The sequence below is a fragment of the Eurypyga helias genome, unplaced genomic scaffold, assembly GCF_000690775.1.
Source record: "Eurypyga helias isolate BGI_N326 unplaced genomic scaffold, ASM69077v1 scaffold32299, whole genome shotgun sequence".
In the NCBI taxonomy this organism is placed as follows: Eukaryota; Metazoa; Chordata; class Aves; order Eurypygiformes; family Eurypygidae; genus Eurypyga; species Eurypyga helias.
Window position 1 is genome coordinate 23825 of NW_010270755.1, and position 15811 is coordinate 39635.

The window sequence follows — 15811 nt, forward strand, 5'->3', positions numbered from 1 at the left end:
GAGATGGCAAAAAAGCCAACAAAAAACAACGAACATCAGAGCCACATGTGTGGCAATGGAGTATAAAGATGAAGTTCATCCAGATCCAGAGAGAAAGCAACAAAAAAGTGAAACTATATACCCTAAGTGTAGTTATTTCCTTCTGTAATGCTGTGAGCTCATATAGTGAAAGGGAATGAAGCTATTATACAAGTATTTACATATATACAGGCCTGGTTTTAGTGTGGTAAAGAATAGTACAGAAGGAAGTTTAAAGGTAGCATTTTTATTTGTACTGAGCAAACACCATGAGCGTGCAACAGTACAGCAGTGAAACTAATACCATTTTGTGATACGAAATGTTTGCGACTACAAAAATGTTTCTCGCAACGTGCAAGAGAGTACAACAGCTGAACGTGTACAGGATGTGAGAGTGTCCCTGTACCTATCACGAGAGGCGTACCGCTAGCTGTTGGAATGCATGCGTGTTTCTGAGAGCTCGCCTGGCGTACGGGCTCACGGTCATTTTGGGTCACAACCGTACCAGAAGCCTTGCACAGCAATCATCCAAAATACTGGAGCACCGCATGAACCTGAGAGGTTTTGAGCCACTGCTTGCTCCTTTCTCCCCAGGGTTTTGCCTGTACTCTATACATTTTCTACTTCAACCATAAACACCAATTTTCTAGAAAGCATCTATCACATTCTTGACTTAGTTTAATATCATTGCAGTACTGACAGTTATTACAAAGAAAGTTGTACTTTCTTCTGCAGCGTGAGACCAAAGCACAAGATAAACAAGAAAGCACTTGCTGAAAGCAAACAGAAACAAAAAGCTTCATATTAAGTAAACACATCCTTCGGTTTTGAAATACTGTTGCAGGAAGGAACAAAGCAAATCTATTTGTAATTATTGTCAGAGCGAGATTAAGAAGGTGTTTAATTAATGTTACTGTGCAGATGCAAGCAGTATCATCTGTGGTTATGAGACTTCTCATTCCTAGAATAATATTTTCCTTCTCAGGTACAATCATCTGTCTTAAAGTCAAAAACATGCAAAACAACTTCAAAGGGGTCCTTCTACTCCCCCCTGTGGATAACAGACCTGTCCGTTTGCTTGGTTTTTCTTTCTTGTGCCAAGGGGGGTTAACTGCCTGAGGAAAAATACGGTACCAGACAATCCCTGATCCCGGCTGGTATGGCACGTGTTCTGTTTTTCAAAGCACCATAAAGAAATACAATGCATTATACTACACTGAAAGGTTGACAATTAAAAAAGCCATAATACGTTGTTACAAACAAACCCCCGGAGTACACTCTATCTGCATCGTGAAAAACCACCGTCTTGTTCTGGAAATTCAAGGACTTTGGCACTACAGGCATGCAGGATTGAAAAAGGCTAATTAAGAGAGATAAAAGCTTGTAAGCGAACACATTCAATGCTTCCACATGTGCTGAAAGTTTAATTTCTTGTGTTTTGGTTAAAAATTTGCAAGGAGTAAACCTCAGCTTTGGCCAGCCAAGACAATATCAGAGATAAGAGGTCTGTCAGCCAAAGTACCCAAAACTATGCTTCAATATCAAGGTCGGAAAAGCTTTGTTATTTCCAAGCAAAAAGAGTGTCTGCTGCATGTCTGTTTTGACTTGTGATGCAGCTTGTCCTGGCAAGCAGTCCAGGCAGTCACTCTCATAAAATAAAGGTACCCCAAGAGCTAATTTGCTCATTTACAAGACTTACAAAGGGGTTGAGAGGTACCAAGCACAACTGAATGTATCTTTGAGCTTTGAAACACTCTGCTTTTCTCCCCTTTCTCTCTCTCTAAAGCAAAGCAGAGTCTTGGAAAAGATGGTACTGGAAACTCTGAATCCAATGCACTACAACATCACCAGCCTAGTACCAGATGCGATGCCAGTGGCCACAGTCCCCCTACTCATTCTCATGTGCTTTCTGTTTCTCATATGGAATTATGAGGAGACTTCATCAATACCAGGTAAGGTAACCTTAGCTCCAGTATCACCTAAAAAGCTGTCAGATTATTTTTTTGGTTGTTTGTGTAATTTAAGTAAGAGAGCGATGCTGAATAATGATTGTATGCTGACAAAATTTACCAAGAGTCAGTTTTAATAATACAGCTTTTTAAAATAACTGGCAAAAGAAATCAGGCTCTATTTAACCTTAGAGTTTCCATAGTATACCTGGCTTGGCTATATAAATATATTAAATTTAGTTTTCTGCTCTATTACGTATATGCTAGAAAGATACAATACCATTTTAGAAACTCTAGGTGTTCAAAACTTCATATGCATTATAAACTTCTACTTTTTACATGTTTTAATTTAAAGTTTTCTAAACTGCCTTTACTAGAAACAAAATACGATTCAGATTTTAGGAGATTATCAATTTTTCTTTCCACGTTTGGCACTGAAGACCCTCCAGAACAGAACAACATCAAGCGGTTTCCTTTTCAGAGGGCCCCTTCAGTAATGTTTTGGGGGCTTATGGCAGATGTTGCTGACTCAGCCTGTTTTTCATCAGACGCAATACAACGACCTACTGCACGGAGGAGGGCAGCACACACACCTCACAAAGGTCTACGCCAGGAATAATTCTAAACCAAGGCACTGACACCTGAATGAAATTCTGAGCAAAGATCCTCGCCAAGCATCCTTCGATGTGCTAAAACTCTTTGCAAGTTAGAGAAAAGGGGAAAGCATTCACAGAAGGTTATGCTTTCTATCTGAATGCTTGATTGGTTCAACAAGACAGGACTAAATTCATATGCTTGGAGTTGACAGGTATTTAAATAATTTGGGTTCTTGCAATTCTATCAGTAAATGGTGGAGCTGTAAGCAACTTCTACATTTTTAAGCAGTATATAAAAGTTTTGTAAGTACCTAATTTGTTTTGGTTTATGGAGTTAGATTTGTTTTACAGATAAAAGGGACAAATGAAGCTTTTCCTGAAAAAGGAAACTTCCTTTTAAATGTAATTAAAGGCAAATTCTCTCCTGCTTTCTCTACTTTCTCCGTTTTGTTCTAAGAGGGGAAATTTGGTGCTGAATTACTGTAGAAGGATTTAGTTGAGACCTGTGGTGACTTATTAATCCAATCTTAATGTTGGTTTATTAATCCATTCTTAGCTCCTACTTAAGCATATTTTCGTAGGTTCAAAGCAGTAAAGTACCTTCTCCTTTAAATATGTTTTCTCACCCTAACATTAATGACTTTGAGAAATGTAATTAATTACATTTACATACGTCAAAAGGATATTGACTTTTGTAGGTGTTACTATGCCACTTCAACACAAAAAGGGTGTTGGTCAGTGGTATATTCTTGTCAGGGAGCACTGCTGACATCAAACTTCTCTTATCTTGTATCTTAGGACCAGGATACTGTATGGGAATCGGTCCCCTTATTTCACATGGGAGATTTCTCTGGATGGGAGTAGGTAATGCCTGCAACTACTACAATAAGACATATGGAGAATTTGTGAGAGTTTGGATCAGCGGTGAAGAAACATTTATAATTAGCAAGTAAATCCTTATTTTCTAACCTTAATAATATGAAGACCTTTTTCATATATTTACAACCTCCTTGCTACTTCTTTTTCTAAAGTAGAATTGAAGTTGTTACTTTCAAAAATTATGCTAACATAAGCCTTTTACTTCCTGCTGTTCACAGACCTTTGTCTAATCTTTTGTTTCTTTAAACACTCTGTGACTGAAGCCTATATGAATTCTCTTACTTTCTTCGTGGAAAGGAAGATTAAGCACTGTGGTCCAGTCCTGAAAAATGTTTATTGCCACTTTTACTATTCCATTTTATATTAGGATTACGTATGATACAGGAACCTAGACTGACTGCAATGCAGGATTAGGTAAAATTTTAGTTTCCTGTGTTCTTAACTATCTCCTTAAAATAGGAGTAATTCTTGAAGATTATGGCTCCAATCCAGCAAGTTAATTGAGCAAATGCGGTGCTATAGGATTATGAGTAATTCCACTCCAATTAATGGGATGACTCATAGACTTTGATTATACACAGTATTAAACATGATGCTAAACCACACTCATTTTATTACGTCCAGTGGATTGTTGCTTTCTTCTTACGTTGGGTCTTCTGGATGTTTATGAGTTTTGTCATGAAAAATAGTAAAAAGTTTACCATGCAAAACTCATAAAGAAACCACTTCCTTACCAGCAATATCAAACAATCCATAATCAACTTTTCTTATGTAAAAAGCTTTGAAATACAACACAGAGGACTGTCACAGGATTTGCCATGTGAAGCCAAGTCAGCTTCATCTCTGTCTGGTTTTACCTCTGTAAAAAGAGGTAATCACAACAGGAAAACCACTTACATTTACCCTGCATGGGTGGTATAAACATCAACTAATGTGCTATAATGTAAAATGCTGTGAACTCTTACTGCTGTCTTCCACTTTCTGTACTACCAATTCCTCAGAAACAAATCAGGAGTGCTGATAAACATCACCACAGCTGCATCTACAGTTAATGCATCACTTCAGACATATTTTGCTTAAAAGCACTGACAATACATAGAGAACTAAAATTTAACTGTTTTTAAAAACAATAATCTTAGAATCATAGAATCTATATAATGATGTAGAGTGAGAAAATGTAGAATAAAGTTTTCAACGGATCATTAATTCACTGCAGAACTAAACATAGCATAATTTTGCAGAATTCAGGTTATTTCCACCGACATCATCAATTTTTACCATCAGATCTAATCATACTGAGATGATAATGCACAGAGAGAAGGACTTGGAGTCTTGGTTACAACAGATGTCTTCTGGAGGACTTCATTAAATAGTTTCATAAGGAAAATCTGCTTATGCAAGTCAGATGTAAAGTCCTTCCTTAAAACATTATTAATGTGTCTCCTGTGTAGGTGTGTGGAATGGAAGGAAGCAAAATGAGCTGACCGCATATTTCCATTCCTGGGGACAGCTGTCCTAATTCAGGACCATCTTTTCAGGTTCATGAAAATACAGATAATGTTCCTTAAAGTGCAGAAAAAACTTTAAGGAAATTAGAAAAAGAGAGCAGATGTGGGGTAGTGTAGGAAAGAGAAAATATACTGAGTTTCTTGGAAGGTTGGACCAGCAGACATGCTCCTCCTCCCTTGTTTTACTCCAATCCTTGATCCATGTTTGTCTATTTGTGCCACATAGCATCTCAGTGTTAACTTTAACTCTGCTCATGCAAAACTATGGTGAAAACCCAGCACTCCTGGAGTCGATAGCAAAAGTCCCCATTACCTTGCCTGACTGAAAAATAAACAAACGCGTGTAAGGAGTCTGGGATTTGGTTATCCCAGACCGAGTATGCTACATGGTAAAGATAGACTATCATTCCATTTCAGTGCCTGCTCTGATTTTCTTTCTTCTGGTTGGATTTCATTTGATCAGGTTTTCATCACATCAACATTTCTAAAATGCTAGCTCCCTCTAAAGGAAATTACATCTTAAAGCAATAATGCTGGTCACAACCTGTTTGCCAGCAGGTGGAAAGAAACCTTGTCAACTCTAAAGATATTTTTTTATATATATATATATATCAATCTCACAGATTTCTCTAACATGTCTACTTAAGAATGTTAATCCCACACATATCATCATATAATGGTGCTACATAATGCACATAAATATACATTAAGGCATAATGTATATTTATGCTTTCTGTATGTGTCTGGGAATGACAAAACAGCTACAAAAGTAGAGCTGTAATTAAATACACATCATGATGAAATTATCAACTGTCAAATATTTTAACCCTCATGTTCTGAAATATTGTACTTCTGCTAAATTGAGAATTCAAGTCAGCGCTTCAGAGCAACTATAAAATGGTAGAATAAAAATTCTGTGTACAGTCTATAAAACAGTAATTTTGTTTTGGGCTTTTCTCTTCCCCCGTTTCTTTCCCAGATCCTCGAGTGTGTTCCATGTAATGAAACACTGGCATTATGTTTCTCGATTCGGGAGCAAGCTTGGATTACAGTGCATTGGCATGTATGAAAACGGGATCATATTTAATAACAACCCCGCACACTGGAAAGCAATTCGGCCCTTTTTCACCAAAGGTAAATCAGGGTGCATTAATACACTGCCCCGCTGTAGCACACAGTCTATCTTTCCTCAAATTCTGTAATTTAAGGGTGCAAAGGACAAACAGCAACTAGTTCTCTTCATATATCCCATAGAGTTGTTTTGTTGCACATGTTCTTTCACACTTAGCCTACTTGGTATGCTGTTTGAAATCGTCCTGAAGTAGTTTAGCAGATTCTTAATCTCATCCAATTAAAACAAAGCTAAGTGATGCCCGCAAGCCATATTTTAAAATGTTTTCACATTTCAAGTCCAGCATTTACATTAGCTCAGCTGGCACTTCCATAAATTTAGTTGGCTGCTCCTATCCTGGCCTCCACTTAGTTCAGAGACTCTTCTGTTTTCTTCTAATTAATTAAAAAAAGCACAGCAGAACAATTTATTAATCTCATATTCCTCTAGTATGCTAGGAATCAATGTGGTAACAGAAAGAGTGAAGTAATTAATATTTCTAGGTTGAAATAGAAAATTATATAAATAAACTGCAGTGTTACTGGTTTATGAGTGTGCCATTTTTTAATTCACCCTCATTCCACAAACTGAAGATTTTCAGCATTTGTGTATTGTTACAAATAGCTACTTCCATTAACCTTAGAGCCTTCATAACAAAACTGCCACACTCGTTATTCTGCAAGCTCCACAGTTCACAAAAGGTTCTCACCAGCTGAGACTCATGTAGTTCATGACAGTGATCCCAGGTATATATTTTAGATACAAATAATGTCCTCACAGCAATTCTTCTATGGCAAAGCAATTGGAATAGAGTACTTAGGGCAAGATTTCCAAAGTCATTCAAAAATGATCTGAATCCATTCCAGCTGGAGCCTATCAAAACCCCCTGAATTACATCGCAATGAACCCAGCACTGCTTTTGGTTGCTCTCGTATTTTGAAAAGGCAATAAATCTGTCATGACACCAATCTGTTCATAGGTGGACAGACCAGGGGAGGCTTACACACAGCATGCTGCCAGGCTTCAGTATGCCTACAGCAACCTTACAGGGTGCCAGCAGCTTGCTGCAGATCTAACATGCTAAGGAAGAGCACCCAGGAGTTCACATTTTCAGAAACTCCCAGTCTCTCACATAATCACGTTTTACATCTTACTGACACCATTATCGCCAATTGCTAAGTTATAAATAAAGGTATGAAAGTTAATCTTTTGATCATTTTGCACATATATTTCAGCTCTGTCTGGTCCTGGTCTTGTGCGTATGATAGCGATTTGTGTTGAATCAACGATCGATCACCTGGACAAACTTGAGGAAGTAACGACTGAAGTAGGAAACATCAATGTGCTGAATCTTATGAGACGGATCATGCTTGACACATCTAACAAGCTTTTTCTCGGGATACCTCTGGATGGTACTAACAGCTTTATTTTTATACCTTATGATGGATTTAAACTGCTTGTCCAACAAAAACTGTTTGACATCACTCAGCAATTTTGTTTCAGAAAACAGCAAGAATAGACTCATATCTCCATATAATTAACTGAAATATTTATGAATTTTTAGTTCATAGAAGAGAATTTTTTATGACAAAAAAATATACATTAACTTATCATGCCTTAATAAACAGTATTATTTAATTCTTATTCACGGAGTTGGTACAATCCCAATATTATATGTGTGTAAGAATCAGAAATCTTTCCGCCAGACTAAATGGTTGCTTGAAAGGTTCACCTGACAATTTCTGTGATTTATTCATCCTCAAAACCATATGACAGAAATAACATCATCATGATGTACAAATTATCCCATTTCAATATGCTGTAAGGGTTCTGCTTCTGCTCTCCTGTGGGAGACTATTTGGCTCTGGTTGACACACTGCCATCCTTTTAGCTAGCCACCAACAGGTTTTACGGAGATTTTCTACAGTGTACTACGAAGGTTTCTGAGTGCTATCTACCACATATTAAATTGTTTATCAAATGCCTGTGAACTTAGAGTAGGGAACATTATTATTAATTTTTCTGAAGCATTTGTGTTATTTGACTATTGAGATTTATATTTTATACTGCTTTTTGCTCATGTTTATTTTCAGAACATGCCATTGTACTTAAGATTCAGAACTACTTTGACGCTTGGCAAGCACTTTTATTAAAGCCCGACATCTTTTTTAAGATTTCTTGGCTGTGCAAGAAATACGAAGAGGCCGTGTAAGTATCAACAGTTTTACAAGCCATTCGCATAACATTCATTCTTTCTAAGATCTTCCTTGATATTTTCCTCTGCCTTTTAGAAAATAAATCGTGAAACTTGCAAAAGTGGCTGGCCAAAGTCACCTCTCTGCAGATCCAAGATAGCAACAGAACAAGGTTTGCCACTGATGCTACAAGTGGCTGACCTCAGGGGATCATCGAAAGCTCCTGGCTATCCAGTCCTAGTTTACTCACCAAAATACTAGTTTGTGCTAGCTCAAATGTGAAACTAAACTGAAAACCTTGGTTCAGTTCAAACAAACAAGGAAAAGCCATCATATGGGGTGAAGTCACATTTGCTACCTACTCAAGGAAGGTCAAATAGTAGGTTACAGTTCATTAGAAAAAGGAAACCCAACTACATTCATGGCACTGTCCCAGAAGAGCTAGTCCTGAGAATGGTCCTGTTTATTGGTGTCCTCAATATGTATTTTTGAGTCAACAAGTCATTTTTGAGTTAAAACTTGGTGCTCAGCATGATAATCCATTTCAAAGGTGGGGTTTTGTTCCTAAATAAGGAACAAAAATGTTATGCCATCTTCATCTTTGCAAAAATACAAATGCCTCTTCTATTTTTATGATCTCATTTGCAATCTTCTGCCAAAAGAAGACTAGCTATTAAAAAGGACTGGAAAGCAGTTTGGTCATTTTGGATTTGGATTCCATCTAGTGAGAGAAAATACTACGTAAATGCATGTGTAATGAATTGTTTTGATAGTGCTACATAAAGGCTTTAAGGGAAAGACAGAAGTTCATCTAAAGTGATTGACAATTCTTATAAATAGAGACAAAATTTACCATCTCTACCATAGCTAGGTTTATTATGACACTGATTAGTGCTTTATCCTGTGATTCTAACTGTCATGATCCAGTCATTAATAGAAGGCCCCTGCAGGCAAATATTGATATTTCAAAAGCAATCCCATTAAAATGGATTTATTAATAAATTTCTACAGGGGGGAAAAAAAAAAAAAAAGATGATGATTGCTGGACTTAAAGCAATGCAAATCACCACCACGGGACATGATGACTTCTGACACCTTCTGATAGAGTTGGCAAAAAGGACATTGGCTATTCCTAATACATTAGAAAAATGTTATGAATAATGAGAACTTTACCAGGGTTTAAGTTTTAAACACATTTACGCCTACAAACCTAGTGAATTTTTCTATCCCAACAATAACAAGTAACTATAAAGCCTGAGAATTTCATTCCAAAACTTTTCAAAATACTTTAAAAAAAAATAAAATTGCCCTCAAATGTATTGAAAATCCCAAATAAAATTATAAAAACTGTTGGATTTTGCTTTTTTCCACCACTGAAATTCAAACTGCTGACACAGTACTACTGACTATTTAAATGTGAAAAATCTAGATGAACTCTACCTTCAAGACAGTACAATTTTTCTAACATTTATGTAAATTTTTCTAACAATTATCCCTCATGTTCTCCAAGTTCATTTTATTCTCTGATAAAATACAGCATAAACCAGAAGGAAATAACCAAATTCTTTGGAAGAGTTACTAAATCTTTAAAAGCTCTACTCATTAATAAGATATACAGACATATTTTCATCCTTTTCAGTCTATCCTATAAGAAGAGAATAATACTTCAGTCCAATCTATTTATTATTTAACAAGAAATAATAATACACCATTCTTTAGTACTATTGCTTAAGCAGAGAACTATATAACCACTCTTAGGAATAATGAATTTCTGCCATTCCTAGAAGTTTTTATTGCTATAATCTCTATGTTTCTAATCATATCCTAGCATATACTAAAAGTTTGCAGATACCAATCAATATGTTGGATTTTATCTGTTTTCAGCAAGGATCTGAAAGGAGCAATGGAAATCTTAATAGAACAGAAACGGCAACAGCTCTCCACTGTTGAAAAGTTGGATGAACACATGGATTTTGCCTCCCAGTTGATTTTTGCACAGGTATCAGCAATGTACTCAAAATACGCCCAACTGATTTTTCTCACATTCTCCTGTCATAACAACACAGGCTTTGCAACTTAAACCTCATGAATCTATCCAAAAGTCACATCATCATAAAGGGATAGATATTAGCTGGTTCTGAAGAAACCCTAATATCCTTAAAATGAATTGCTGCATTTTTGTGAAAAGGTGCTTGTTTGATTTCTTTCATAGCTTAAACAACATCCTTGAAACTCATTAATCTATCCTCAAATGTCCTCCAGTCTTTCCCTAACCCCTGTGTTTTAGCTTGATGTATTGCCTTTTGTTTGCAAAGGCTTCAAATGCTATGGAAATCCTAACCTGAACAATGACAGCTCACAAACTCTGTGAGGAAAGGCAATAAACCAAATCAGAATCGGAGCTAAGAACAAACTCTTGCTTTTCTGTAATACAATACACACCATCAAAAAATGAGTTTTCTGTGAAAGACACGCAAATAAAAAATTAATGTATGAGATAGAAAGAATGTCAAGATTTTTACTTTTGTTTAAAGCAGATCTTCTACGTTCTTCCCATTCTACGGCTATAGGCCCTCTGTTGGCATCAACGGTCAGCAATCAACATTTTCCCCAAAATGTCCATTTTTTTTTCAGAACAGAGGGGATCTGACTGCCGAGAATGTGAATCAGTGTGTGCTGGAGATGATGATTGCTGCTCCTGACACTCTCTCTGTGACTCTCTTCTTTATGCTAATACTGATTGCAGAGCACCCCGCAGTGGAAGAGGAGATGATGAGAGAAATTGAAACCGTTATGGGTAAGCAGGAGCTGCAAAGTCAGTGATACAGGAATATAATTTTCCTTCAGCAGTGATCTAATTTCAATTATTCAAAGGCTGAAAATTCTAAGTATTTTCTTCTAACAGAAGCATTTGCTGTAAAGTATACGAACTACCATTATATGTAAAAGATTTTATTCAAGATCAAATGAAAGAACATGAGCTATCTGTAAGAGAAATTCAAATTGGAATCACCGGAACTGACAAGCTCTTGGAAAGAATTCACTATATTCACTCTTCAGCAACAGCAGTGCAAACGGGCACTCACCTCAAAGTTCCATTGACGTTATTTTCCATCTACCTTGAAATAGCAAAAGGGTACGCTCATTTCAAACCCTTCTAATCACCAATATTTCACTCTACATATATGGAACCTAAGACTGCAGAAGGGAAAGATTGGAGAAAATCAAAATAATATCTGCTGTCATCTATTTTGATATGAAACTGGTCTCTTTAAGTGCTAATTACTAAACATTCAAAACACAAACAATATATTCCAAATTTGTATTCTTCCCTTTCTCTAGGCTTTATTCAAATCCTGACACTGAATTAACGTAGGAAAGTAATTTCATCCAGCCGTACTCAATATTTACTTCTGGTCAGTTAAACACTGGAAAGTGTATAACAAGTCCCTCACTCCTTTTTCTAGGGTGCTTCTAATAAACCTTATTTTATCGTCCTCATGAGAGTTGAGTACTCATCCTCCCTCTTCCTTTCTGATAGCCAAGATTTCTAAGGCAGCAGAATGTTGGCTTTTCCTTAAGCAAAGGACCAACTGGAGTAGCAAAGCCGCCTTTTCTCTTGAAAACCTGCAATTGCAGCAGTCAGCTCTTCTTGAACTGCTCGTGGCCTGAAAGTTAAAGTAAGGTTCCCACTGGCAGTACGTCGTGGCGCTGCTGCTGATGGAACCAAGCTGGAAGTTACTCAGCGTAACTGAAAGAGCCAGGCCACAGCGGGACTTAGTGTACATTGAGCCAAACATGGCGAAAATGTAAGGTCCTCACAAAGTTATCTCCCATCTGCAGACTATTCCCAGATTCCATTTCTGCCAGGTCTCAGAAGATTTCTTTGTCGTATTTTGTTGCTCTCAGTCATACAAAAGTCAGAGAAGGACTTTCAGAGTTTTTTCATTGACAAGAAAGCAGAACAAAGACTCCTAATGTATTCAGAATGAGACAAAGTAAGATCATAAATTAATAAAAAAGGTTTTATGCTGATGAACAATATACCAGATTTCCCAAATACGTAAGGCTACATAAAATCTGTTGGATCCTTCCTACCATTTCAGGAAATGAGAATCTTCCCAAAATGTTTTGGTATTCGTACAATGAAGCTGTTAAATTAATAACCAATTCTTCACCATCTCTTTTATTGCTCAAGGTGACAGAGACATACAGAGTGATGACATGCCCAACCTAAAAATCGTGGAGAATTTCATTTATGAGAGTATGAGATACCAGCCAGTTGTGGACTTGATCATGCGAAAAGCTTTACAAGATGATGTAATTGATGGCTATCCTGTGAAAAAGGGGACAAACATTATTCTTAATATAGGACGTATGCATAAGCTTGAATTCTTCCCAAAGCCAAATGAGTTTTCTCTTGAAAATTTTGAGAAAAATGTAAGTTTTCTATTTTATTTCTTACAGGAAATTGGGTATTTTTTATTGACAATGTATCTTCCTCTTATTTTGATCAAGAGTTCTGTGACTATAACACCGTTTTTCCTTTGTCTAAATGCCTAGTTAGCTAACCATCTTGCTTATTAATCTGTTACTATTATTAAAGCTGCGCAGACTATGAAGATATGAATATTCAAGACAGAATCACACCTCTAAATTCTACATTTTTTTCCTGACAAAAGTCTAGGAGTTTCATGTATGACAAATAGACAAATGAGCATTAAAAAATCCGGTTAAAATTTCTACACTGCTGGTTGATTACCCATAGCAAACTCCACACAGAGAATTAAAAACAACATCTCAAGAAAAAAGTCATTGTAGAAAATTCAAGAAGAGAAAGTGATTAAGTTTATTTCAATAACTATTCACTGTGAATAGTTTCCATTTTGCCACACTCTACTTTCATTCTAAGTATTTCTATGAAAATGGACTTCTTGCTTATTTTATAAGTACATTTTGCTACTAAAAATATTTCCCCCTTGACCAAATATTTAACCACACATTTTCTATCTGACTTGATGCATTCTGATTACCACATAATTATTCTAGCAGGCACAATTTTCACACAATTCTCTAAGTGAATAGCAATCCACACCATTATTTATAAGATGGCATTGTTAGAATCTAAACATTTTTCCATTTTTCCAGGCTGTGCATTTGCCATTGTGCTGTACTGCCAGCTGCTGTACTTGCTCTATTATAAACCCTGTATTTACCTATAATTTTTCAAAAAGTACAGCTCACTTTATTTGAAAAATATTTTGTTTTCAAATTTTTTTCAGTCTGAAAATGAGAAAAGAAGGACACTTTTTCATAGATAATTAATATAAAGCAACCTTTTCTACTCTATTCTTGGGTTAAATAGGAAGTCAGAACACAGATATCTCTTAAAAAAGAAAGCTCCACAGATGAAGAAAAATAATTTATTTATAGCCAGATTTGCTTTTTCTTCCCTGCAACTCATACCTTTGTACCCTATTAGCAGTACTATTCATGCTGTTGGGACTGTTAGGGGTAACTGATTTATTCAGTGTCAACAGAAGTAGAAGCAGCGGGCTGTGCATTCTTCAACAGTTTTGGGAATCCTCCATTCCACTTTTTACTTGACAGGAGAGAAGACAACAATTTTCATAGAATCACAGACAGGTTTGGGTTGGAAGGGACCTTAAAGCCCATCCAGTTCCAACCCCCTGCCATGGGCAGGGACACCTTCCACTAGACCAGGTTGCTCCAAGCCTCATCCAGCCTGGCCTTGGACACTTCCAGGGACGGGGCATCCACAGCTTCTCTGGGCAACCGGTTCCAGTGCTCCACCACTCTCTCTACTAGATATCAAATAAAATTTTCAACATTACATTTTATGACAAATTAATTCTCAGGAACACTAGCTTTTTAATGACAATCGTAGTAGGTGTGTGGCTTTATGATTATGTTCAGACATGGCATCAGCCTGTACCTCAGACATTTATGAGTTTCATAATGAATATTTTCTGAAGAAGTTTTTAATTAACTTTAAAGAGTGAAAGCTTCACTCCATTTCAGAACTTGTGGTAAAATCCCTGTAGTTCATAGGATAAGCAGACTGAAATACCTATATATTTACTACCACTTTCCATTATAATTTTGGCTACTTTTATGAAGAAAAATTTGTCTTAACGTTTCTTTCTCCTGTTATTCTGTGCAGGTTCCTTCACGCTATTTCCAACCATTTGGATTTGGGCCTCGGGGCTGCGTAGGAAAGTTTATTGCCATGGTAATGATGAAAGCAATTCTGGTGACTCTTCTGAGACGGTGCAGAGTACAGACCATGAAAGGAAGAGGCCTGAACAATATCCAGAAAAACAATGACTTATCCATGCACCCTATAGAAAGGCAGCCTTTGCTGGAGATGGTTTTCACACCGAGAAGAAACCCGAACAAGAATCAGGGTGATTAAAATGGATCAGTATTAAAGTTACAGAGCTTTCTCAGCCACTGCCACTACGAAATACCCATCATTCCCAGGTGAAGATATAGAGTAAAACATTTTGTTGCCCCCAAATCACTACGGCTTCAGATGACAACTCGTCGTGCCCATCACTTCTGTGTAATAAAGTAAGACTAAAATTACAACATACTCCTGTTTCTAGGTGATGCTGCACTATATGCGGGATTCCTGCCTACTTTTTAAAACCATCAAGTTCAGATGAAGTTTTGCTTGCTTTTCAAACAGTGCAAGTTTGGGGTTAACAAAAAATCCCATACCTGACGAGTGTTTAATTCCAGGACTACATGTGTTCTCTTTCCCCCATCTCCCCAAAGTGGGACCTAGAAGTATTTAAGTACTTCAAAAGCCCCAATTATCTGCCTTTGAAAACATCTGAATGAAAAATAGTAAAGTTGATTTTAAGATTATGAAACAATTTTAAATATTTAGGACATATATAAGTTATAAAAAATGTTTGTACAAGAAGTCATTCAAACATTTTTCTTTATTGTGCTTTGCTGTCATATTAAACAGATACCAAAGACTTACAGCGTCAGAAAGATTTTACTGATAGTAGTAATTTTCAGAGTACTAGGTACTATGACAGATACTTGTTCTATGTTTTTAAAATTCAGTATCCTGCTACAGAGGATCTGCAAGCATCTGAGTAATGAGCAGCTGAAAACAAGGTAATGGATAGGAAACACTGCCAGTAGGATTACACAGGGTGGGGGGAAACAGTGAGCTCCACTTGATCTGGTTAACTGAAGAAATTTCCCACCTCACCTCAGTTTGGTGAAGTGCAAATTCTAAGCTGCCTAAGCAGTACCAAATCCTGTTTCAATCTGGTTTTAATTGCTCAAGTCTGCTTCAGAGAGTAAGATTTGGAGTTGCTGCCCATGTTCCCATACCACAGCAGGGGAGAAAGTCTCTCAATTATCCACATAGCTCTTCTTTTGTCTAGAAAGAGCACTGGGCTGTATCCTGCTCTCAGGCATATTGTTTCGTACCCACTGATTAAAGAGAGTCAGTAGCATAAGAAGAGAAACACTGGATCAAGAGGTAGACTTTTTTTTTTCCTTCACTCAT

At 36.8% G+C, this 15811-nt stretch overlaps 1 protein-coding gene across 1 annotated transcript; it reads left to right on the top strand.

The window, feature by feature from the left end:
- The first annotated feature begins 1720 nt into the window (after positions 1–1720).
- Positions 1721–14757, top strand: LOC104503710 (aromatase). The gene is made up of 9 exons (XM_010158567.1): positions 1721–1970; positions 3362–3512; positions 5930–6084; positions 7297–7473; positions 8155–8269; positions 10141–10255; positions 10891–11053; positions 12455–12696; positions 14441–14757. The coding sequence occupies exons 1-9, from the start codon at positions 1826–1828 to the stop codon at positions 14690–14692; spliced, it is 1515 nt and encodes a 504-aa protein (XP_010156869.1). The 5' UTR covers positions 1721–1825; the 3' UTR covers positions 14693–14757.
- Positions 14758–15811: the final 1054 nt, after the last annotated feature.

Excerpts from the sequence above, each read along its gene's own strand:
- LOC104503710 (XM_010158567.1), top strand. The coding sequence starts at position 1,826 with ATGGTACTGGAAACTCTGAATCCAATGCACTACAACATCACCAGCCTA. Across the intron at positions 6,085-7,296 it reads TCGGCCCTTTTTCACCAAAG|CTCTGTCTGGTCCTGGTCTT; the intron begins GTAAATCAGGGT and ends CATATATTTCAG. Across the intron at positions 10,256-10,890 it reads CCCAGTTGATTTTTGCACAG|AACAGAGGGGATCTGACTGC; the intron begins GTATCAGCAATG and ends TTTTTTTTTCAG.